Genomic DNA, 25,549 nt, shown 5'->3' on the forward strand with positions numbered 1-25,549 from the left:
ATAATTGTTATCGACATTTCTATTATTCTCCGACATCTTCTCCTCTAGCAGCAGAGACGAACGTTCATCACTTATCTTAAAAAAATACACACTTACTGTAGAGAGGAAATTGATGGATCTCTGCTTACTCCAATTTCAGTCATCTCTATGGCTTGCTTTAATTCTAATTTTTGGTGGAGAGTCACAATGCTTGATTTGGGCTGGTTCTCCCGAATCAGAATCTTTCGCAAGTATTTATTGTCAAATTTCTTATATCTGTTAATAAATCAAAGCAATACAATTGAATGGGTTTTGCATATAGATAGGTAACATAATGTGCAATATTTTTCTGAAGGATTCTAACATTTACAGTGTAGTCATGAAAATGAATATAATGTGAACCACACACATTTGATTTATTGGTTGACTTGGTTGTTTTAAACTCATGTGAAAGTGTCATGCAGCATTTATGGACTAGTTGCATTCTACTTCCGAATAGTGCTATGGATGATAGGGTGTGGTGTGTGCCTGTCATGTGGGCTGCATGGATATTTTTGGGATGTCTTGTGTCAGTGTACCAACATTTCTTTTTATTTTATTTATGGCAATGTAGAAGCATGCATACAAAAGTAAAGGGAAATGCGAGAGAATAACAATAAGACAAGATGCATCGTGGGAAAATATTCTCCTAACAGTGACAGAAATAACAAGTATATGTCTTATCATGTTTTTGTTGTGGAATCTTTGCATGCATTGAACCAAAAAGGAGTGAGTGAGGAATGTGAGCCTTACCCACTGCAGCATTATATGCTACTGTATGGATATATATAAAATTGTGTGAGTGCAGTGGGACAATGCTGAAATGTTTTAGTGTTGAGCAAATGTGTCAGAGACTGCTCAAACCATGTCGCTGTAGGTATGGAGAACTGCTTATGCATGGATACAGCATGTGAATGCTTACCAACTTTAGAGTGATCTGACTTATCCAGTTTAAGCAAGTTTGAATAGTGAGCATGGAAACATGCCCAAAGATGAGGGTACTATCTTTGATAGATGTAATCTTCCCTGAACTCTACTCTTTGTGCAGTAGTCCACACAGAAATGGTAGCAGTGCAACAGGGGAAATGGTATTATGTAATAAGCCATGGTTTGTGAGGTTTGGAGTCTAGCCCTAATTGTAAGGGAGCAACCAGTAGGAATGTGCATTGTTAAACCACTACTCGAAGAGTACACCCAGGAGCAGCAGATCAATAACCCATTGGAGTGGCATTAAGCAACCAGCTATTGTATAATCTCATATGGGCTCCACTTCAGTGACAGAGGCGCAGCATTTATTTTACCAGCCGTGATATATGCCTGAGGAGCACTAAGAAGCAACCCATATGAATGGGAATGATACAGCCAGCCATAGCACTTAGTTTGAGTTGTTCACTAAGGAGAAGCCCAGTAAGGACAGACTGGGAGCATCTTCTAGGAATGGGTGATTATAAATCAGCTATGGCATATGCTCTGTGGTGTCCACCCAGGAATGACCAATGCCAACCCAAAGGAATAGTAAATAACACAACCAGTCAGTATATTGGCTCTTAGTAGTCCACCCAGGAGCAGCAAAGCCCAAACCCTAGCAATACTAAAATATAAAATGGCCATGGGGACACACAGGAACAGCAGAGGAGTGACACCTAAAAATCAGAATCAAACAGCCTTCTAAGCTGTAGATTGTGCACTAAGGGTTTCCATCTGCAGCAGCCGAAGAGTGAGCCATAGGAATGGTCATTGTGCAACTCACTACAGTGCCAAATATGCTCTGAGGGGTTCTGTCAGAAATGGAAAGGAAGCAACCATTTCATACTCAGGCACAGTGTATGCCAGAGAAGCCCAACCAAGAGCATCTGAAAGGAAATCAACAGAAATTGGCACTATACAACCCAATTTAGTATATACTCTAAGGGGACCACTCAGAAGTGGCAGAGGACCAAAAATTATACGACCAGCTCAAATAAATGCCTGATGAGTGGAATGGAGCAATCCCTGTAAATGGCCAGTTATAAATAAACCACAATGCATTTTCTGGGGAATCCGCTTAGTTTAAAAAAAATAAGAATTAAACTCTTTTTATTGATGACATAAATACATGGTACATCTTTAATATAGTATTACCTTGGCAATGAAATCAAAACTTTCGTAGAATCAATAAACATCAAATTTACAGTGCACTGTACTATTGTGCTACTTCTTGTATCTCCTACACAGCACTGCCCTACTAGTTCCCGACTATTGGATGAGTGTTGAGTACTGGTGTTGTGCATATATCTCCCCTGTATGAATCCCACTTTCACTGACAGCCCCGGCCATCATTTACTGTCTTTTCTGATAACATGCACCAGTCCATATCCTCCATCCAGGCTTGAATTGTTGGCGATTCGAGTGCACCCCGCACTTTCGCTCTATTGCACTTGGATATTATCATTCTCAGCATCACTCAGGTCCTTTCTTTACTATTTAGGTCTGTACCACCCCATATGTTTAGAAGGCACCAGTTAGCGCCTGGCTCCAGTCTTGTCCCCAACACCTCCCCCAAGGAGCATACAACTGCCCCCAATATATTTTAATATGTATACAAACCCAAATTATAAGATAAAAAGGGGCCCTCCTGCAGGCCCGGACTGGCCATTGCGGGCACCGGGAAATCCCCCGGTGCGCCGCAAGGGTGGGGGCCGGTTTGGGGCCCAGGGGGCCGTTTTTGTTACAGGGCCTTTTTAGCAGCATAGCTGCAAAATCGGCCGTGTAACAAAATCGGCTGAAACCGGCCCTGGCAAACAGCTCGGTCACACCCCCAGGGGGCCGGCCGAGCACTTTGCCAGGGCCGGTTTTGGTTCTCAGTCCGGCCCTGCCCTCCTGTCTCCTACAATTAGGATCTGCCCTGAAACCGACCCTAGTATAGAAACAGCGGTTCTGCCACGAAGAGGTTGGTATTTATCAAACATTGTAATCACTCCATAGAGATAAAGTATTATCAATTAATGCTACATACACAAACACCTTACTAGACACTATTTATTTGAAAACAGTTAGAAATACACGGTATATTATAAGTCATATATCGCCTGTGTTTAGTACATTAAACAATTCAAACCAAATACAGACTGTGAATAATATTCTGTGACATATATGTACATGTGGGACAATTGTAACATTGTGCCTCATATGTAACACAAATGCTAAGACAATAGACAATCGAAGACAGTCAACATAATTAACATGTATACATAAAAGTGTGTTTGATTGAAGGCCCATGTATTGTTGATACCCTTAAAGAAAGCAAGTGTTTTTCATCATATTTTGTACATGTCTATATGAGTATGGTACACTTTATTCATGGCAAGTCGACGTTTTAACATTCCGCCCCCCCCCTCCCCGGGGACGAGTGTAGTTAGGTAACATCACACTGGGTCTTCATCAGGACTAAAAAATACACGTTGTTGTCCAGCCTGCTATGCCAATTTCTCTGGATAGAGGGAATTCGCGTATGATCCCTTCATATTGATTAAAACCTTGAACTGCAGATATGATCTCTCTTTTGGATCTATTAACACGAATAAGCTAATTCAGATACTTTCTCCTTGATGGGTTAGGTGTGTGGACTCTCCAGGACTAGGAGCATGAAGTGTTTCCCTGGTACCGCTGGCAACTGCAAAAATCAGAGTTACCCGGTCGTGAAGAGCCACGTCTCAAATGATATGATAAAAAGGGGCCCTCCTGACTACATTGTCTCCTACAATAATGATCTGCCCTGAAACTGACCCTGACAAGAGTTTGGCATGAGAAGTACATTCTATGCAATATCCTAAGTTGTATTAATTTGAATAGCGAGGAAAATGCCACCACCCGAGGGGAGGCCAATGCTTCTTTCCATTCCTCGTCGTCTTGCTCCTCTATGTCTTGTGCCCAATACTCATGGAGTTGGAGGAGGGGGGTTCAGAAGTGTAGTTAATCAATCTTTGATAGGTCAAAGATGTCGCTTTTTGGATCATATAGTCAGTGAGGAATCTATCTTCCAGTGGAGAGGATTTGGGGAGCTCCTCCCCCCTGGGAATGAGCACTTGATGAGCATGTCTAATGTGCATGTACCAAACTACTCTGTGGTGGCTCTCCTCGTGACCACAGATCTCCCACTCAGGCAAGACCTATTAGATCCAATCTGTCAAATCAAATCAAAACATATTTTATTCAGTATAAAGATATAAATCCATAAAAGCATTCTACAATAAAATCTCACTTAAAAAATATACAAGTACATATCACAGATTTTTACCAGCGCACAATTCTTTACAAAAATAAGCACTGTATGACTTCAAGTATTAGCAGGTATAAACAGGTATGGATTAAATGTCAATGCCAGGGATCAACAAAATACATACAATTTAATATTACAATGTTAGGATGAACATTCTATTTAATCAAGTTCGTAATTTACTGATTCCAGATAACTAAGTTCCTTTCTCCTTTTGATTGCCGTCTGTGTAAAAAGGATAACTGTGTTACATATTGATGCATTCTCCAGGTTACAGACATGATCAAAAGCAATTTTATAAGTGTACAGCTTATTAGTAATAAATATTGGGCTGAAAAACAATTTTCTGATGTCCCAATAAAAATGACAGAAAAGTATCAAATGCAGAGTACTCTGTGGAGTCTCACCATCACACGGGCACCTTGGTAAATTACGGCTCCACTTACCAATTTCTGGCAAAGCTCCCTGGAAGTGGAGCGCACACAGCCTTAGTCTGGTCAAATAAAATATATGCCCTACATTTCTCGTAAAGAGAAGATACGGTTGGGTCCCAGAAAAAATTGATCCTTCACAATATAATTTACGCTTGTTTTTTACTGAGTTCGGCACCCCTTTTATTTTCTCTCGATCCCAAAAAAACCTTCTTATGCTCTGTTTTTCTGTGAGTCTGTGTGCTCGTGGGCACTTTAAGAGTAGCCTCGTTGAAATCGCTGCTACCGATTAGATACCTTCGATCACCCATGACCGGAGGATTTGAAGGACGGATCCCTTAGGATCAGGATGAATGAGATTGTGTGAATGTGGAATATCTGTTGTTTTGAGTGTTTGAATACCCAATGGTCCTGACAATTATCTTAATGTGGTGACCCATCCTTACCACAGGTTTATCTTAACTCGTTTTCGATTTAATTTGATTCATTTTAGCTTGGGGTTTTATCCTGTTTGGAGCAGCCCTGAAAAGGCACCACCATGTTCTTGTGATCATTTTTCCGAGCAAAGTACCATGCATTTTATAATGTTTTGTAGCCACTATAATGAAGCTCGGAAAATGTTTCTTGTACCTATACTCAAGGAGGCAGGATTTATTTTGGTTAGACCTGCTCTTATTTACTTACAAATGCTACAAACTCCCAGGATCATGTTTTATGTGGCTAGTTTCCTGGTGAGAGCTATTAGAAGCAGAAATATTAGACTTAAAAATGTGCCTACTTGCCCTTGTATTACAGATTAACATTTTAGCTAGTATGTTGACCTTTTGGGTCAGCATTCTTAGAACTGATGTAACATGGTTAGTAGTTGCCTGTTTTAACTATTTTTCATGGGACACCCTTAGCATATTTTTTAATATTTCTTAGTATTTTTGCACTTTTGCACTTTTGCACCATGCACTTTCTACCAGCGAGGCTGATCTTAATATGTAATATTGTGTATGTTGGTCTCATTAATTCGTTGCTGGTTCTTTTTAAACTCGTCATTTTTAAACTGCTTCTTAAATGTTTTTAATGTATGTGTTATTGTTTTATACATTTGTCATTGTCTTTGTATGATATTAAGTTATCGCAATAAAGTACTTGACTGACTGAGTGTTTGAATTAACGTACTGTGGGGATGCGCATTTTTGCTTTAAAGTTATCTTTTTGTGATAAATCAATCAAATTGTACATATATTAATATTGATTAGAGTTTATTTATGGATATGCTCCAAATAAATTGTGTTCATTGATTGTCTCTTACTGGGAGGGAGACTGTATCCCTGGTGACTTTATAAGCACTCCTTTGATTCATACTGGGTGGAGACATTCCAGTGTACTGTATTGCCTTTGTTCCCCTGCGTCTCCACCTTTATTCTAATTCAGGGGCCCCCTTGTTCTAGTTGAAGTCTTATTTACTGCGTGTCAGGGCTGGACCATGTGTTTGTTGAGGCCTGTAATCTGTAGTCCTGTTGGTGTGGAGTAAAGTGCCCTATCGTAGCTCCCTCCAGGTAAGACAAATATGTCCATTTTGTACGCAGGTTCATCACAGGGTCGATGTAGACATTGATTGATAGCCATTAGCTGTGCTTCCCAGTAATTTTTCTGTATGTCTGGGAACCCTATACCCCCATTATGCCAACTCCTTACCAACCTCTGAGTGGCTTTTCGATTGGGCCTCTCATCCCACAGAGGTGCTCTTTGCTCGCTCTCTATGGCTTTAAAATAAGAAGTGGGGATTGGATGTGGTGTATTCTGCAGTATATTTAAAAATTGGGGGAGTGCCATCATATTAAACAGGGCGATGCGTCCCTATAAAGAAAGTGGAAAGGTTCTTCAGTGTCGCACTTCGCCCCCACAGGCGCTGTAATGAGGGCAGGAGATTTTGTTCATAAAACCGAGCTGGGTCAGTGGTAATGTATTTGCCAAGGTACTGGAACCCCTCCATAGCCACTGTTGCCTCCTCTCAGTACATAAATGAATGACTTTGTCCAATTAATGGTGTAGCCCGAATATTTCCAAAAGTTAGTGAATATATTTAAGACTCCATTTACCGAGGACATGGGTGATTCCAAGTATAAAAGTATGTCATCTGCAGAAAGGGAAATTCAATACTCCCAATCTACTGTAGAGCGTAGGCCCCCCAACAGATCTATATGGTCCATTTTGCCAGAGGCTCGAGTACAGGGGCAAAGAGCAACGTAGAAAGGGGACAGCCCTGACTCTTTCCTCTCCCCATTAACTACCACCTGTACTAGTGGGTCACCATAAAGGAGTTTCATCCAGGCCACAAAATTGGGTCCCAATCCCACCCTATCCAGTACCACGAATTAGTAAGGCCATTCAATGGTATTCAATGCCATTTTGGCCTATTGGGACACCACCACTGCGTCCTCCCTTAGCGTATCAACTCGTCCCAGAACTCCGTGAAGCCTGCGCAAGTTGAGTGCAGTGTTCCTTCCCGGCATGTGGCCAGATTGGTCAGGATACTCTAATTTCGGGATAACCTGTATAAGCTTGAAGCAAGTAGTTTGGCTAGGATTTCAACTTCTGTGTTAAGCAGAGAAATGGGGCGATAGGAGGAGCATTGATTTCCTGGTTTAACTTCTTTATGAATGACAACTATTGTGACCAGTCACCGGTCAGCAGAAATGTACCCTTTTTTCTGACTATCAATGTACATGCTTTGCAAGTAGGGGACTATCTTATTAGTCACCAACTTGTAGAGCTCATTTGGGAGGCCGTTAGGTCCCATAGCTTTCGGGGAACAGCGTTTACAATGCAACTTTTACAACGCAGTACCTTTGCCACGCAACTTTTACAACGCAAGTCGTTACAACGACTTGCGCTGGGGGGCACTCTAGGATAGGGAATAGTTAATTTACTATCCCAAACCTTCCCTACTATCCACGGAGACTGGAGTTGGAATAGTAAATTAAACTATTCACGATCCAGCAACCCCCAATGCAAGTCGTTGTAACGACTTGCGTTGTAAAAGTTGCGTAGTAAAGGCATGCGTTGTAAAAGCATGCGTGGTAATGACATACATCCATAGCTTTCTCCGACCTAAGTCCTCGGATAACCTGTGCTACTTCTTTGTCCATTATGTCGCTGTCTAGCAGTTCTAGTTCATAAATCGAGTAAATCTGTTCGTAGTAAGTGGTGCAAGCTTCAGCTATCATTGCATCCCACAAAGTAGTTCATCATCATCCATTATAAGCTCAGCCACCAATTTACTTGCTTGTTCACGTTTATGAAGCCAGGCAAGCAGTTTCCCTGCCTTATCCCCAACGTCACACATTTTACTTTGTGTAGCTGGGCCTCTTGCCTTAGCGGCGTTAGTTACTAGGTCTATGCTGAAAGTATGCTTGATGCTTCCCAACTTGTCCCCAGTCAATTCAACCTCTAATTGCAGAATGTCTTTCTCTAGTCTGTCTAATACTGCAATCTTCTCCTTCCTGACCCGGCGATCACGGAAACTGCTGGTCCCCTGGCAACTGCCTTAACCGCTACCTAAAGGGTCAGTGCAGACTCCACCAACCCTACATTTTCTTCGAAGTAATGCTCTACTTCCATCTACATACGCTTTCACACTAATGGTATATTAAGACAAAATGGGTTGATAGGCGCCACCCTCCCAGACTGCTGTGTCCCTGCTGCGTAGCGGGGGAAGGATCTGAGATGCCCACTTGCAACATGGCGTATCGCCTAAAATCATAACACCTGATCGGTCGGAGTGTGAATGTAGCCTATTCTAGAGAGACAATAATGTGCGCCCAAGTGTAATGTGAAATGGCACCCCTCTGGGTTGAGGATTCACCACACGTCGATGCGTCCGATAGCTCCAAGGATTTTGGAAAAAACATGACAGTGTGCATTGTGAGTCACAGGGATGTGACAGTCTAGCAGCCCAGATAAAGTAGCATTACAATTCCCCCCTATGAGAAGCTTCCCCTCCTGGAAGTTTAGAAGTCAATCTCCCAAATCTTGAAAAGCTGTGTTGTGGAGTGCTGACAGGACATACATTGTCATTATAGTGATTGGATGACCCTTCTAAATTCCCGGGACTGCAGCAAGTCTACCTTGTGTATCCACAAAGATATGGTCTATAGCCAAGGGAAAAGCGCCTCGCATAAGTATCCCCAACCCTCTAGATCTGGTGGAGAAGCCAGAGTTTGCAACTAACTTGTATCCCCAATGAATTAGGGATTTACATGTGTTGCCATTTAAGTGTGTCTCCTGCAATAGGATGACGTACAGGGAGTGTTTTTGTATGTATTGGAGCACTATTCCACACTTGAGTTTATCTCCCAGTCCCTTCACATTCCAGGAGAGGAGTCTCAGTCCCATATCTAATACTAGGCCAATCGTAAATTGTCTTTGTGTTCGCTCAGTGTTCCAATCCCAATCCCACAATTCAGTGGTGGGGGTAAGACCAACATACTGTGCCCCAGGACCCAGACCTAAGTCACCGAACTGCCCACTGTGAATCAAAAATAGGATCTTAGCTAGTCCATCACTATGAACATCACAAGACAAGGAGCATTTTCCATTCATGTTGACACCTCTACCCTTTTTGTGATCTAATGTATAAACAATACCAACTTAAAACAGGGTACCCCCCTTCCTTCCTACCTGCAATCCGTGTTTGAAACTACCCGCTCCCCCAACTGTCGCCCTATCCCAAACTAATGTGTGAAAAGAGGAGGGGGGACCTGGGCGTCCCCTCATCGTCTCCCACAACCCCAATTCGTTATCATAGTATCTGCACATTTATTCCTATATCGAAAGGGGCTGATCTTACCTAAGCGTTACTTGGCTACAGAGACACATAGCTATACGACTATACACCTACACATGCAGGTTAGGCTAGGCACATAAATGCAAATTACTTAGGGCGTGCATTTTAGGAATATACAAGTGCTGCTGTTTTTATATAAACTGCCTATGTTCATCTTATTAGCACTATGGTGGAAATGTATTGACTGTTTACTATATTGGTACTAGCAATCTCTTTCCTTTGCTTCTGTCTCCTGTTTGTTGCAGCACATATGTTTTACACCAGATTGTCGCTGGACCAAAAGAAACTTATTGAAACGTCCTAATCGCCAACCTGTGTATTTTCTGAGACAAAGCAAGTACGAGTGTCTGACCGAAACTTACTGTACAGTTTTCCACGATCCCTGAGGAATCAGGGTTGTTATATTCAGTGGTGGCCAGAAACTACCTACACCACTATAAGACACAAAGTGGTGGTAGTGGCACTGTAGAGCTAGAAGGTCTAACGGCTGACATATCCTGTGGGGTTGTCTTGGAAGCAGTTGGGACCAAGCCCTCAGTTTAGGTCATCCAAAACACGCAGGTCCTGGGGGACTCCTAGGAACTGCACAACATATAGATGGTAAATATATTGGAATTGGTGCTTTCTGCAGGGTCAACTCAGATATTTGCCTTCCATGACTGAAACCCATTTGTGTTGCCTTTTAAGACTCTGTGCACTATTACCTTGCTAATTAGTGATAAAATGCCAGTGCTTTCCCCTGAAAGCATAGTAAAATTTGTCCACACCTGATTGGTACATTCAATTTACTTGTACATCCCTAGTATATGATACTATAGGCACCCGGGACTTGTAAATTAAATGCTACTAGTGAATAGCAACACTTATTGTGCCACGCACTAAAGTAGCACTTTTAAACAATGTCTTAGGCTAGCCAATGCAGCCTATGGTGCTTTTTTACACTGCCATTTCGATTGGGCAAAATAAACATTTTCCAAGGCTTAGGCCTTTCTTTTTAATATTTATAAGTCACCTCTATGGAAGGCCCTAATGGCTCATAGGGTGGGGTGGACAGCAATTAAAAAGTAGCACATGTGGGCTTAAGTTTTACCTGTCTTGGCAGTGAAAAACTCTGAATATTGTTTTTCACTGCTGTGAAGCTATCTCCCCCATAGACTAACACTGGCTTATCATTTGTGTATATAATAAGTGATTACTTCAGAATAGAAACGGATACAGAAATACTGAATATGATCAAATGAATTGTAATTTAAAACCCTCATTAATAGTAATGAAATGAAAAGTTTACATTTTTCTGCCCCAAATCAAATGTGCCTTACTGTCTGTGTCCAGGGTAACATGGCTGTGAATAGCTCTTCTGTGGTGTTTTGTGTGTAGACTGACATAGAGACAAAAGAGGCCTGGATGTGGAGGGAGAGGCCATACCTGACAGGTTGGCTAGAGAGGAGTTGTTCCCTACGTGGATTACACTTCAAAGGGACTAGTCTGAAGTTTGTACAAAGGAACCTGGCACCAGGCCTGCCCTTGTATTTGCCACCCAAGGCAGTTTTTAGCCCGGACTAGGGGAAAAAGAACTGACCAGAACCAATTTGGGGGGAGCGGTAGGGAATTCTCAACAGAAAGGACATCCCCAGGTTAAAAAATGGCACTTACAGAATCTTTTACAAGAACACTACTGGATTGTGCAAGATTAAGAAGGGCTGCCTGCTCTCTGAAGAAGGAAGATTGGGCCTGCATGCCTTATACCTGTGCTCCTCAGAAGGGACTCAAAGGGTCAACTGGCTGACCTCTTGTTTGAGCTACTGGGACAGAACAAGCTTCCAGAGGCCTCCCTGCAACTGCACAGCTGACAAACATCAACTGTACCTGCCTGAGTCCTGTTGCTGGCCTATGCTGGAGTGAATCCTAATTCACCAAGAGCCTGGACCAATGGAAGGCATCAGAATTTACTCATCCTGAAGAAACAATGTAGCTACATATGTTTTTGGCTCCTTGCCTTTGCACAAAGAATCAAACGTTCACAGTGATCTCCAATGCGAGACCAGCACTATGCGCCAACAGTGACAGGCTGTGATGACCACCAAAGCAAAGCTTCAGCAACAACCAGCTCTTCAGGCAACAACTGTGGCCGTCCGCAATACACCATCCTCACACTGAAAGCAACCTCCTTGTAGCCCCCACCAACCTGAATGCCACTTTTTGCGCATACTTAAAAGGTAACTCGTCCGCACAATAAACGTTGTCACTGCGCCTGACCTGCACTCCAGTACAGTCAAATGGAAATTGTGACTTTTCCCCGATTTAGTGCACCAGATGACTGCAAGTGTTGCTGTGTGCTTTCTGGCACTGTTTTCATCTAAAAATTCAAAAATTCATATCTCCTGTTCTACTGATTGGATTTTTGTCGTTTTGGTGTCTTTTTTTATTTTTATGTACACTACTGTTCTAAATTGGTTAGTGATTTTTCTCATGTTGTGTTTCCATTTTATTGCTGATTGGATATGCATAAATACTTTGCTCACTGCCTCTAAGTTAAATCAGTATAACAAAGGACGGTACCCGGTTTATATGTTTCACTGCTATTTATTTATGCGGAGAAAAAACAACGACCATTAGGTTCATATATTTCTGGTATATAATTTAGATTTTTTTCATGATGCATTTTTTTAGATTGGACATTCATTTCATGCCTGAAAAGCAACACAGTTCATCCCCGAAACTTTTTTGAGGGTACAAATATCATGTGAACATATAGTTACAATTGATACAATACAAAATTCTTACAAAACAAGCTGAATTCCAAAACAATACAGAAATACACGAAATTACACCAGCATAACAACTTCATTACAAGATCCCCATTTTACCATTCACTAGGTAGATTTTGATGGAGAATCTCCGGCTACATGGGAAAAATATCTCTTTACTCCTGCACGGTGTGTAGTACATAATACACCCTTTTTATGGAGCATGGGAATTAATGAGTGCCCTGTGTGGTAAATAAACAGGCAATTTTGAGATTGATTTATATTAGTCTCGCTTTGATTTTGTAATAATTCTTTTAAAGACAAGTTGCTGACTGAGACTTTCATTGTGGGGTCCTAATGATAACATTGTACTTTAAGTATTAAATTGTTGTTAACCCCTCTTCCTCTCACACTATAACAAAGCTATATTGAGCTGAGTTAAATTGGAAGAATCCGCCCAGATTGTCCTCAGATGGTTGTGAATGGTTAGTGCCTGAAGTAGATGGGTTACGAAAACTGTTACTTTAGATTAGTTTTGATCCAATCTCAGTCCCTAGTGCCCATGTTTCAACTAGGAGAATCGGGATTGGTGATGTTCCGATGGTTCAAGAGTGAGTTGTAACAGCTGAGGAGTGAATATCAATAGGGTTGTGTGCAAATGTCTTATGCTTAGCTTGCACTGTTTGTGGTGATTGTGTGTTTTCTAGCAGACTTTGCATGATATGATGTGGTTATGTTTTAGATGATTGTGAGTGTGGAGAATATGTTATTGGGTCCGATATTACCTACGATCCTGGGATGATATAGAAAAGTGTAGAAGACACTATATTGTAATTGTCTGCTGAGGTTTTGTGGGGTTCGTAGTGAGATGTCAACAGCCCAATCGGGATAGGGGCATTGAACTTTTGTGTGAAATTGAGGTATGATTAGTGTGGCGTACCTTTTGTGCAGAGGACAGCTGTGCTGATCAGAGTGATTCCCTATACAATATCAAATTCGCAGAAGCGCACTACCAGGACGCGCTCATCAGTTACCTCGAGCACAGAAGCCGGACCTCGCCGCACCCGCTCCGCGGGTGCCGCATCGTCGGAGCTCGTGAGGGGCAGCAGACTTGGACAGCCAGCGGGGGAAGATTGAACTTTGGCTGAGGGCTGCAGGGCTGCGAGCGTGTCAGGGACTCCATTACCCAGGAGTCCCTGCAAGACCGTCTACAACTTCCGGTCCGCTCTCCCTGTCGGCCCCGCCCCCCGCTCTCAACGCTAGTATAACTGGGACCATCCCTCCCGCAGCGCGGGACGCAGCCCGGAGCAAAGACCGGGCTAAGAGCGGGCCGTTTGAGGCCGTTCGAGGACGGCCCTGGCCCATATGCCCTGCACAGTTTTGATGCATGTAAGGTAGGCGGACTTGTCATTTAGGGAGTGTTTTGGACACAAGAAATATTGTATTGACTGTGAGGGCCACTAAGTTTCTATCACTTTTTGTGTAAATAGTGTGTGCCCAGTCTTTATTATTGTAGCTGGTGTCAATTAGATATTATGTCTTTAAGATCTGGTAAAACACGCACTGTCCAACTCCAAACACCTAAAGGAGTGGTATCGGGTCCATTGGACGCTTTTATTACACGTGCCACGGGAATTCTGGAAAAAGAAATTGCAATGGTGGAAAAACGACTATCAATTGACCTAGTCAGCGGAAAACGCTCTTCGCTGGGTAGGTTGGCCACGATCCCTAGTCCCGTGTCACATGCACATGCAGCCTTTAATTGTATTCAACTAGACACCACTGATGCCATAGTCCACATGGATAGTGAGGGGGTTGATCTTCCTGTACGCATACCAGTTCATGCTGAACACCACCTGAACGATCTTGGGGCAAGTGGGGAAATTGTAACCCAGGATAGTCTAGTGTCCGAATACAGCTCGGAATCTGCCGACTCATCCCCTGACTCTCCTAAGACTGTGCCTAACATGCTAACCTACATAGATCCCATAGGCTCAGACATGGCATCGAGGAAGAGAAAGCAAGACATGAGCCACATGGGAGGGAGAGAACGTAAGATGCCTAAACTAAAAGATACTATTGGCAACCCCACATCGGCACTTGGCCATCCTAGTGAAAAACAATGTCCCAGTATATTTCCCTATGTTTTATGCCTCTCCCTTATCTCCTTAGGTTCTTCGAACACGTGCCCAACGTGCCAAAATAGTGACGAATCTCTGTTGGCAAAAATTGAGGCTTTGATGAAAAACCTTTTATTACCAGTTTTGGAGCGAACCAGATTAATGACCTTAAAAATAGACACACTGGAGGCAGTAGTGAACACGAATTCAGCCCTGCTATTATCTTTAACTGGCACGAACCCAGGGGGGGTTAAATCCACACACTCGGCCCCAAAGACATCAAATATCCCGAACACTTTTATTAACAATCCCAGCAACCACAAACCCTTAGGGCCAGCAACCGATAGACCGACGAGGGGTGGAGATTCTAAAAGCATCCCAAGCAAGGTATCCGAGGCCCCGTCTCAACGTACCCATATGATGAAGCCCATGAACAACCCGGACAGATCAAACCCTGCTAGACCCCATACTACCAAACCACTCTCCTTGGCAAAACCTGGCACCAACATCCCTAGGCTTCCCCCCGACGGGCCCCTAGCCAATCACCGTAGTACCATAAATCCTATGGCAGAAAAACACTCCAGGTACACTACCCCGCGGGTTGACCTCCCCATAGAGGCTACACCATTCACAATAGTATTGACTGGTGTGGCCCCCCTACAACCTGGTAAGAGGGATACCCATGGTGACCTGCGTAACAAGGTGATTTAGTGGTTGAATAAAAACCGACCCCTACCCCCATCCTCGCCAACTGAAATTTTGTTTGTAAGAAGGGTTGATTGGGTGGGTCATGGCATTAAAGACCTGGAGGGCGATTGTATTTTAATCTCGTTTAGGGACCCTTGGGTGGTGGATACGATTTGTAGAGAACCTAAGTTTGCCAGGCAGGGGGATGTCCAGACCCTGGGCCTATCATACTTTTATTCACATAGACAGGCTTCTACCCTGAAGGCCCCTAAACATGGACGACCCGCCACTAGGAGCTACCCTATGATAAGGACACCCCAACTTCCGCAATTCCCACCCCTTTTCAATCATTTTGGCCCTTTATCCGATCTCGAGGCCATTGATTGACTTCAAATATCATCTTGCTTACCCGAACCCATAGAAAATCCCGGGCTTGGGGCTGAGAGGCAGGGTCAGGAGCCTCCACAGTTTGTAATCATAGCGGAAGAGTGTATGGGGGTCCCAGCACCAACAGGGATTGTCATATCACCACCGAGGGAAGTGGGAGTCCCCTTGAAGACTGGGAACAACTTGAATACTACTGGGAGAATTGAACATGGGTGGGACTGTAGGGAAGGACAGGGCACCGCTGCAGTTTTAGATGTGGTGGCCCCTTCCGTGGTACCCACATCAGAAACACTTACCCTTGTGTCCTGGAATATTGCTGGGGTGAAGGGCCGTATCCACTCTGAAGATTGGCTGGAGTTCATGGATAAATTCGACATCATCCTACTCCAGGAAACCTGGGCAACTGACCCAATATTTAGGCAGGGTTATGTAAATTTCTTCAAACCCGCCATTAGAAGAGCCAAAGGGCGAGCCTCAGGAGGCTTATTGATCTGGGTGAAACAATCCTTGGGATACCATCCTACAGAATTAACTGTACAAAATCCGGATCTCCTTATTGTTACGTTGAGTAAGACTGGCCATCGGGACTTGATCCTGGTCAACATATATGCTCGAGGTTTGCCGGGTGGTCGCTCACCCCCCTTGTTGGAAGTATTGGACCTCAACTTGGCAGCCTTAGATAGCAATAATGTTATTCTTCTTGCTGGAGACCTAAACTCTAGCTTCGAACCCTTATTCGACCCAGGGGATAGCTGGGGCTCCGCAGAGGATGCAGCTTGGGGTATTCCCGAGCTGCTGTCCGCCAAACCGGTAACTGCAACTGAGGCAGCGGTGAATTGGATGGCTTTCTGTTTAAATAGAGGTTTTCGGGCCTGTAATGGCCGTGCAAGATCAGACCTGGAAGCCAACTACACATTCGATAACGGGTTAAGAAGAAGCCGCATTGATTACATCCTGCTAAAACTAGGAGACTGGCCCCTGCTGGTGGACATGGAAGTACTTCCCTGTCCAGAAAGCGACCACAACCCCTTGTCCCTGCAACTAAGGTTGCCAGGACTTGCGAGACTAGAGGAACCCGGTACCTCACAGACGGGGGACGCTTACTTAACAAATGATAGGAAGAGGTTAAAATGGTCAAAAATTGTGGAGGACGAAACATTGAGGAATAAGGTCACCAGTGTGGTTAACAACATATATAATGAGATGCTGACCTATGCTCAGTTGGGGGATAACCTCGAAACAGCTAATAACATCATAAACCTTCATAATCGTTGCTTTGACGACCTAAAATCTCTGCTTTCACAACCTTGCCCCCAGGGAACTACTAAAGCACCTATCCGTCCCCAGAAATGGTATAATAAAAAATGTAGGGAAGCCCACACTCATTTGATTAAAGCAGTTAAGTCTCGGATTATGGGTTCAGTGAAAGCGGCTAGACTAACATATAGGAAAACACAGTGGGAAGCTAAACGGGAGTGGGAGGACAAGTACTGGTCGGACCTATTGGAAGCCTCCACATCCAATAACCCTATTAAATTCTGGGAAATAGTTAAGTGGGGGAAGGATCCGGATGCACGTACTCCCGCAAACCATGTGCCCCCCACTGAATGGGTACCTTTTTATTCAACCCAGTTCTGTGCCGAGAATCCCAAACCTTCCTGTTCCCTGGGAATGGCACCCCACCTATCCACTCAAGGCGAGAATATCATTTTCTCTGAAAGGGAGGTCGAGCTGGCACTAAATTCCACCATGCGAGGGAAAGCGCCGGGCATGGATCTTATACCCGCCGACCTGTTCAAAGCCAACCCCGCCCTGTGGACGCCATATATCACCAAGGTGGCCAATTCCATAGCTGCAGGTGCGAGAATACCCAAATCCTGGAAGGGGGCGGAGATATTACCTATTTATAAAAAGGGTAGTAGGTCAAAACCAGGTAATTACCGCCCGATTAGTCTCATTGACTCCATGCAAAAACTCATTGCACGCATGGTCCTGGGTAGGGTCCAAGGCTGGATCGAATCAGAGGACATACTATCTCCAATGCAGGCGGGCTTCAGATCAGGAACGAGCACCATCGACCAGGTGTTCAGATTCTGTCTGATCTACTGGAAGGTGGTTCAGCTTGGCGGCGGCACCATCTTCGCAGCGTTCATTGATCTGAAGTCCGCCTTCGATCTTGTCCCCAGGGATAAACTGTGGGGAGTCTTGAGGAGTTTGGGAATACCCGAGGAACTACTTGACTTAATAACCAAACTGCATGAGGACAATTTTGCGAGGGTGAGATGGGGAGGACAGGGCCAAGTGACGGAACCCTTCCCAGTTACCCGAGGTGTCCGTCAGGGGTGCGTACTGGCACCCACTCTCTTTTTATTGTTTATTGACCAAGTGGTCAAATTTTTCGAATTTACTCCGACAGATGCCCCAATGTTGGCAGGACAGCGATTCCCAATGCTCATCTTTGCTGATGACACCTTACTCCTCTCCAGAACACGTTGCGGATTACAGCGGGCGTTGGACCGCTTCGAGGAGTTCTGTGCCATCAGCGACCTCAAGGTGAACGTGGGAAAAACCAAGTTCATGGTTCTAACAAAGAACTGCTCTGTCCGGAGCACAGTTAGTATGGGTGGTGTCCCATTAGACAGCCGCTTGAGATGGAAAGCCCAAGTTGGTGCTCAACATCTTAAGCTTGCCCGACTCACTGGCTGCCTACTAAGCGAGCAAAAAAAATCTATCACCAAGCGGGTTACCCCAGCGCTTAAGATCTATGACGCAAAAATCAACCCAGCAATTTTATATGGTGCAGATCTGTGGGGCCATATGGATCTTACGGGTCTGTTTAAAATACAATGTAAATTTTTGCGAAACTTGGTCGGCCTGCCACAGTCGTCCCCTTCTATTCCCCTCTGCCTGGACCTGGGATGTCCTCCGATTACTGAGATGGCCAGATTCAGACTGGTTGCTTTTTGGAGGCGCCTATGGACTTCCCCTGACCTCACCTTATTCGCAAATGGGGTAGCAGAAGTTAGGTCAATCAGGGGTTCAGGGAAAATCCCTTGGTTCCAAATGGTAAAATCCATCTTGACGGACATGGGCCTAGAGCAGCTTTGGACATCTCCCGCCACCAGTATCTTTCCATCTAAACTGGCACTTAAAGAACTGTATTGGGCTACGCTCCGCCAGAATAGAGTCAATGCTTCCAGCTCCACCAACCTCACGGGTAGGTTCCTGTCTTTCAAGTTGGACCCATCCCGTGAACAATATTGGGACACAGTCTCTAAATCTTTGGACAGGAAACTCTACCACCAGTTCCGGGTGGGAGCACTGCCACTGAACACATTCACGAAAAACTGGTCAACAGGCACCACGGATCACTGTAGATGGTGTCCAGGCCACAAGGAAACTGTGGGGCATTTTTTGTTTGCTTGTCCTAGATATTTGGCACCAAGGGCCAAATGGCTAAAACCACTGTTTCAGCGCTTGCCTATTAGACAATCTGAAGAGGCTATTCGTGTATTAAAAACCAACACATCAGAAATTATTACAGTGAGTCTGGCCAAATACCTGGGCTGGGCCTGGATACTCAGGGCAAAACAATAGTTTAACCTTGGAGATTGTTGTGATGTACCTTTGTCTGAGCATTCTTTGTAGTTTGTCTATTTGCTCCTGATAATGATTGTTCTTGAATCAATTTATATTATTTAACTGTATTGTCCCTTTCCTCTTTTCTATACAAATTACTATTTGGAACTTATTTGTAAACCTTTTTCTCTTATAGTAATTTTGTTTCAGGATTGTCTTTTACGCTGTTTAATGCTCATTTTATGATGTTAATGAATAAGTATTTATTATTAATTAATTAATTAATTAATGTTTGTTACTATCTGTCTTTTATGATTTCTTTTAATCGAAATAAAGACTTTAAAACCTGAACCTGAAACCTGATTCCCTAAAGAACGAGGTTTCAATTGAATGCCTGTTTTTGTTACTTTCATTCAAAGTCTTTGCAGTTATTGGCAGTTCACCATCCCACGGAGTTGGTGCCTGCTTATGGCGACAGCAGCCATAATATTTAAAGTGAGTCCAATTTGTTTCCTCAAGGATTTACCGGAAAAAACAACAGAAGCGGCACATCAGTAGACTGCACAATCTTTATTGTGCACCAAGACGACTCATTTCGGCATTAGTTTTGTTAATTTATGTGATTGATTTCTGTTGATCCTTCAGTAAATCAGACAATTGTTGTTTGCAGTCATTGCATTGTATTTATTTGCAAGCGTGTTGCTAAAAAGAGTGCGTCTGTAAAAATTGTAAAGGAGGGTGAGCTGCTAAGAGAAGTGAGATTGTCATCACAGTGTGCCATGCTGGTAGAGGTTGGTTGGTGTGAAGCCATGCTGTTAATGGCTGTCTACATCATGAGGTGCCCTGCTGTTAATGGTTGATGATTTAGGTTGAGATGTCAAGCAAAATATTTATTTTTGTGTCAAAACAAACACATTTTAATTGAAAATGAAATGTTTTAAAGTTGCACGAGATTTGTTTAGAGGAGATGTTCAGACACCTCTGGGGGGAACACCGCCCGAAGACACTGCAGGTCATTATATGGTGATAAATGGAGGGCTACACACATGTATTTGGTTAGAACAATGGCACAAGATCGCTGAGAAACAAGGTGCACCTGTGTTTCTACGTTATGGTACATTTGTTTGAGAATTATTGAAAATTTGAGGAGAATTTTATATCAGATGAAACCACAACCTAGACCTCTACAATTTGGAGTGCTTTATGCTTGGCAGCGTGCAGCTCATGCAAGAGAAAAAGATAGGTATCAGGAATGAGACAAAAAGGCAGTGCTTACTTATGCAGTTACGAGGTGGGACGCAGAGCAGAAAAAGTGGAGAATCGACATGATAGAGGGAGCAAAATCATCCTAATATTGCAAAACAGAGAAGTGGAAAGAGGAACCAAAAAGAGAAAGAAGGGTAAAACAAGATAATCTGGAGGGAAAGTAGAAAACAGTTATAGTGATACTACTGATAGTCTTTTTAGAGGTGTTAATGTCTAAGTGACCACCTCCATATAATGAGATTCGAATGGAGGGAGGTGGGAGCAAGACTGCAGGTGGGAATACAGGATTGCCTACTGCACCAGTAAGTACAAGTCCTGGTATGTTAGGGATTTCTCCTGTGCAGAAGGACCAGAGCGTGATAGGAACTATTACAGTGAATCAAAACTTGATAGGAGGAAATTCAGGGAATTGCATGCCTGCAACCTCCACAGGTTTTACAGTTCCAGATGCACTTACAGTTCCTGTTACCATCAAACCAGTGGTTTCTTTATTTAAACCTGGTTCCCAGGGAAATGTGATTCAAAACTCAGCTATTCCTGCTCAACGACAAGCATCAGAAATTGCACCCAGTCAGAGAGTAGTGTAATTTGTTCCTTTCAGTCTGATTAGTGCAATTTCTGCTTGCTGTGCAAGTGCTGACCCATCTGTGCAGCAAAGTGGATTTGGACCTTTAAGATCATTTCTGGGGTTACCAGATCTGGGTTCATATACTTGGGAACCACCTTTAAATATGCATAGCAGTACACCTTAAGTAAAGACAGTATATAAACCTTCTAAGGTACATCCTGGTCTTAATATCCAGGAATTGGAAGACTTTTTGAAAGCCATTATTGCTACATGAGTGAGAGTGGGAGTACAGAAGTGTTTCAGGGAACACTTCAGTCTACTTTGAAAGTAAACTTGGTGGATGTGGGAAAATGGAAGTAGGAATTGAATGAAATGATGAGTGGTTGTCTTGAATTGGATCAAATAGAAATGTTATAGGCAGTGTTCATGAGTACAGATGTTACTAGGAGAGCAAAGCAAACACATGACCAATATTCTGAATTTTCTCAGAAACATGAGATAGATTTAGAGTGGACAAAGGTGTTACAGAAGAGCCACCGACTCGGAATTAGTGATCAGGATACAGAGCATTTGAGAGTACCAGGGATTAAGATTCAAATTTGAGAAGTAATCCATAGTATCAGAATTCGGAGTGACTTAGAGTAGTGTGAAGTTATATGATTAAAACGAATGACTCCCAAGAAAACTACAGGAAAGCCGCCTTCTCCTGGGGGGGCTCAACAGGAGCTACAAACCTTCCTTTACTGGAAGTACCTATCAGAGGTTATATATATGTACCTTGGAATAGGAGCGGTCTGGCGTCATTTACAATTGAACTCTCTAGAAATAAGAGAGAAGCCTGTGGAGTGGTACAAGCAAGTTGAATGGTTTGTGAAAATGTTGAAAGTCTTGTGGACTGATATGAATACCTTGTTTAACATTGTGGTCCCAAGTGATTTGTGGATGGCATGACAAATAGCTGAAGAGTGGTTAGAGAGAGAGCCAACAAAAGACCCTGTGACTAATGGTCCTTCAGCAATAGTGATGAGGAAGTATGATCAGGTGATGATGTGGTTTAAGTCTAAGGTACCACCCTAAGATATTGACTGGGTCAAGATTGATCAAACGACCCAAGAACGAAAGGAGACAATTTATACATACTATGAGAGACTGTTACGGGCATATAAACAGTATAGTGGAGTGGAAACACTGAAGCCTAAAGATATGGAACTTTTTGTGTCCACATTTGTGAAAGGATTGAGGCCTGAGATTAGTATGAAGATTCAACATCATCTGATTTGTTTGCAGAATAAGTTGGTTTATGCGATTTTGAGATATGCCTAATACTGTAATGATGAGATTGAAATGAGACACAAAAAGTTAGAGGAAAAATTAATGATGATACAAATAATAGACTGCTCAGAGAGGAATTCAAAATCCACTGTCGGTAGGGAATGCCCCTCCAATGCAGGTAGAGTATCAAAGGGGAGCTCTGGAGATGCAGTAGGAGGTGGATTTCAGTCACAAAGTAGAGGTCAGGCTGTATATATTGATCTGAGTATTGGAATTTATGTAGAAACATTGAAGAAGTCTTCGCCATAGCACTATTGCAAATGTTTGGGGCATTAAAAGCTAGAAAGTCATCTTAATCCCACAAATCAGGGTCATCCTCCAATTTTCCTACTGTGAGACTATTATTCCTCCTTGTGAGATATGGCTCAACCCATCATGGAAAAAATCCACGCAACAACCAATACATAACTCAGCCCATCAGTAACTGATGGGCTGAGGGACTTTTAGGCGTGGGAGAGGAGTTTGAAGGTGACTCTCTTCTCGATGGGGGTCGGGCCCTCGCCTGTCACAGGCACTAGGCCTACCACACAAGTGGGGTACCATTTTTATCGGAAGACTTTGGGGAACGTGGGGTGGTTGGAATTTTGTGGATCCACATAGATTCTAGAACTTTCCATCACAGGAATATGTGGAACTTTTTTTTACAAAGTTTGAGGTTTGCAGGGGATTCTGGGTAACAGGACCTGGTGACAGCAACACAAGTCACCCCCTCCTGAATTCCCCTGTGTGTCTAGTTTAAAAAAAGTATAGGTTTTCTAGGTGTCCCTAAGTGCCGGCAGAGCTAGGGTTCAAAATCTACAGCTAGGCACTTTTCATTGGAAAAATAGGGTGTGTCCATGTTGAATTTTGGGCCATTTCCTGTTGCGGGCAATCAGCCTACCCACACAAGTATGTTACCATTTTTATCGAAAGGCTTTGGGAAGCTCTGATAGGTGGAATTTTGTGGATCCAGGCAGATTTTAGAACATTGCACCACAGGAATGTAAGCACTTTGTAAAAAATAGGGTCTGTTTTCACTGTACAATAATATTTTTAAATATTTATTTAAGCACAAAAAGTTCTGTTAGACTATCCCAATTTACTGTGCTCTGGGAAGTAGTCAACATTTTCAAATATCAATATCCAGCAACTATGTTAATCATTTCGGGAAACTTCAACATGCATTTGCTCTTCAAATACCGAGCCAACAAACCAAGCAGAGTTTTTTGCAGATCTGACGTTCCCAGCTTAGCAAATATAATCGCATGTTAATACAGGAAGACGTACAAAATACTACTGAAAGCTTTCCAACATTTCAAAATTCACTGCAGCTCTCCATTATCGACTATACCATCATCTCAAAGGATCTTGTATTGTCTCTTTATGACTATCAGGTGATCCCAAGAGTAGGAAGTGACCACAACCTACACATAATGTCACTGGTCTTAGCGGTTCATTATCTACCTGATTCAAGGTCTATGGTAACCAGAACAATGTCATACAATCTGAAAAGGTTAGTGTGGGATTGATCAAATCAGATGGAAATATTGGCATTTATAGAACCTGCAATCACTACAGCGTTAACCGAGAGAAATCAAGGGAAGTCAATGGTTGAAATCTGGCCCTGTGTCTGTGCTTCCCTGTTAGATCATTTGCCCTTGACGAAAACATCAAGAGGATGCCCTACAAGGCCAAAAAGATCAGGGTGGTATACAACTAGTCTACACCAGCAAAAACAGGGAACTTAATAAAGCTACATGGGAAATTCTCAGGCAACCGAATTGCGGCCTAAATTCTTCTTAATTGAGCAGTTTAAAACTCTTGAGAAGAAAATAAAAAAACAAAATATGGGGAGCCAAACATACACACTCTGAGGGAATATGGACCAAGTTGCACCTTGCCAGTAAAACGAAAAATGTTAACGCATTCTGGGGACTAATAAATAACCTTGAAAACCGTAGCAGAAGAGTGAACAGCGCTAACATTCCTGTTCCATGCCGGGCAGCCTTTATCCGCAATTTATATGGGGCCTCTTCAGACATAGTCCCCAGTAATAACATCAATAATCCTATTTTAAGTACACCAACCAATGGATACAGCAGATCAATCAGAAATATTCAACACCACAACAAAGCCAAATTGTTAGCTATGGAAACATGGAAAGTACATCAAGTCAAAACGGCAAAAAGTAGGATAAGATCAAATGGCATGCCAGGCCCCAGTGGGATTCCAAAATTGGTCTTTAACACTTTGGCTGCTTGAGATATTCCTCTACTGTGCTGAACCATAATAGAAATGGGTGTGGTCATGACGAGCTCAGCTCATCATGAGCACACGAGCACTGCCCATCTCCCTGCTCCCGTTCCCGGCAAAAGTGACAGAGAAGATTGTCAACAAACAGCTAACCCGATACCTCGAAGACAACAACATCCTGTACCCTTCCCAATCCGGCTTCCGCAGCAACAACAGCACCGAGACCGCCCTCATCGCCGCCACCGACGACATGAGGATCCTGATGGACAAAGGAGAATTAGCCACCCTCATCCTCCTGGACTTGTCAGCTGCCTTCGACACGGTTTGCCACTGCACCCTATCAGCGCGCCTCCATAACGCCGGAATTCAAGAGAAGGTCCTGGCCCTGACCACATCCTTCCTCTCTGGCAGAACCCAGAGCGTACGCCTCCCATCCTTCCGCGCAAAAACCACCAAGATCATCTGCGGCGTCCCACAGGGATCCTCCCTTAGCCTGACGCTGTTCAACATCTACATGGCACCTCTCGCCTACGTCGCACAACAGCACAACCTCAACATCATCTCCTACGCTGACGACACCCAGCTGATCATATCCCTCACGAAGACCCCCACACCGCCAAAGCCAACCTCCACAGAGGAATGAAGGTCGTCGCCGACTGGATGAAGGACAGCAGACTGAAGCTGAATTCAGACAAAACAGAAGTCCTCAACCTCGGACCCACCCCATCAGCCTGGGACGACTCCTGGTGGCCCACATCGCTAGGCGATACAAAAGGGGATGATGGACGGAGCGTTTGAGCAAATCAAACACTCACCCCCAGTCAACTGATCTGGGTTTAATCCATCACCATTCTTTAGCTCACTCGGCCACCCCAGTTCAGACATGGCCATATGCAAATCAGTCTGACCCTGTGCCTCATGGGAACAGTCCAGCCCGAACTGCCAAGCCATGTCTTCCCTGGACCGGAAACAAGCATCCTGGTACCGGTTTCGGATTCATAATCCTCATCAGCCAGGCTATCTTGAATCCAGTGGCCAAGTGAGCAAGGGACTCACGTCGGAGCATACCCTGCCATACTTAGGGCGA

At 43.6% G+C, this 25,549-nt stretch overlaps 1 protein-coding gene across 1 annotated transcript in view; it reads right to left on the reverse strand.

Moving 5' to 3' along the window:
• The window catches only part of LOC144773148 (sodium/hydrogen exchanger 4-like), a 527,634-nt gene that overhangs the window by 241,202 nt on the left and 260,883 nt on the right, over positions 1-25,549 (reverse strand). The window contains exon 8 of the mRNA XM_078658005.1: positions 97-255. Coding sequence (XP_078514131.1) covers positions 97-255 — 159 coding nt within the window. The remainder of the gene's footprint in view (positions 1-96; positions 256-25,549) is intronic.

This window comes from Lissotriton helveticus, chromosome 8, assembly GCF_964261635.1.
Source record: "Lissotriton helveticus chromosome 8, aLisHel1.1, whole genome shotgun sequence".
NCBI lineage: Eukaryota > Metazoa > Chordata > Amphibia > Caudata > Salamandridae > Lissotriton > Lissotriton helveticus.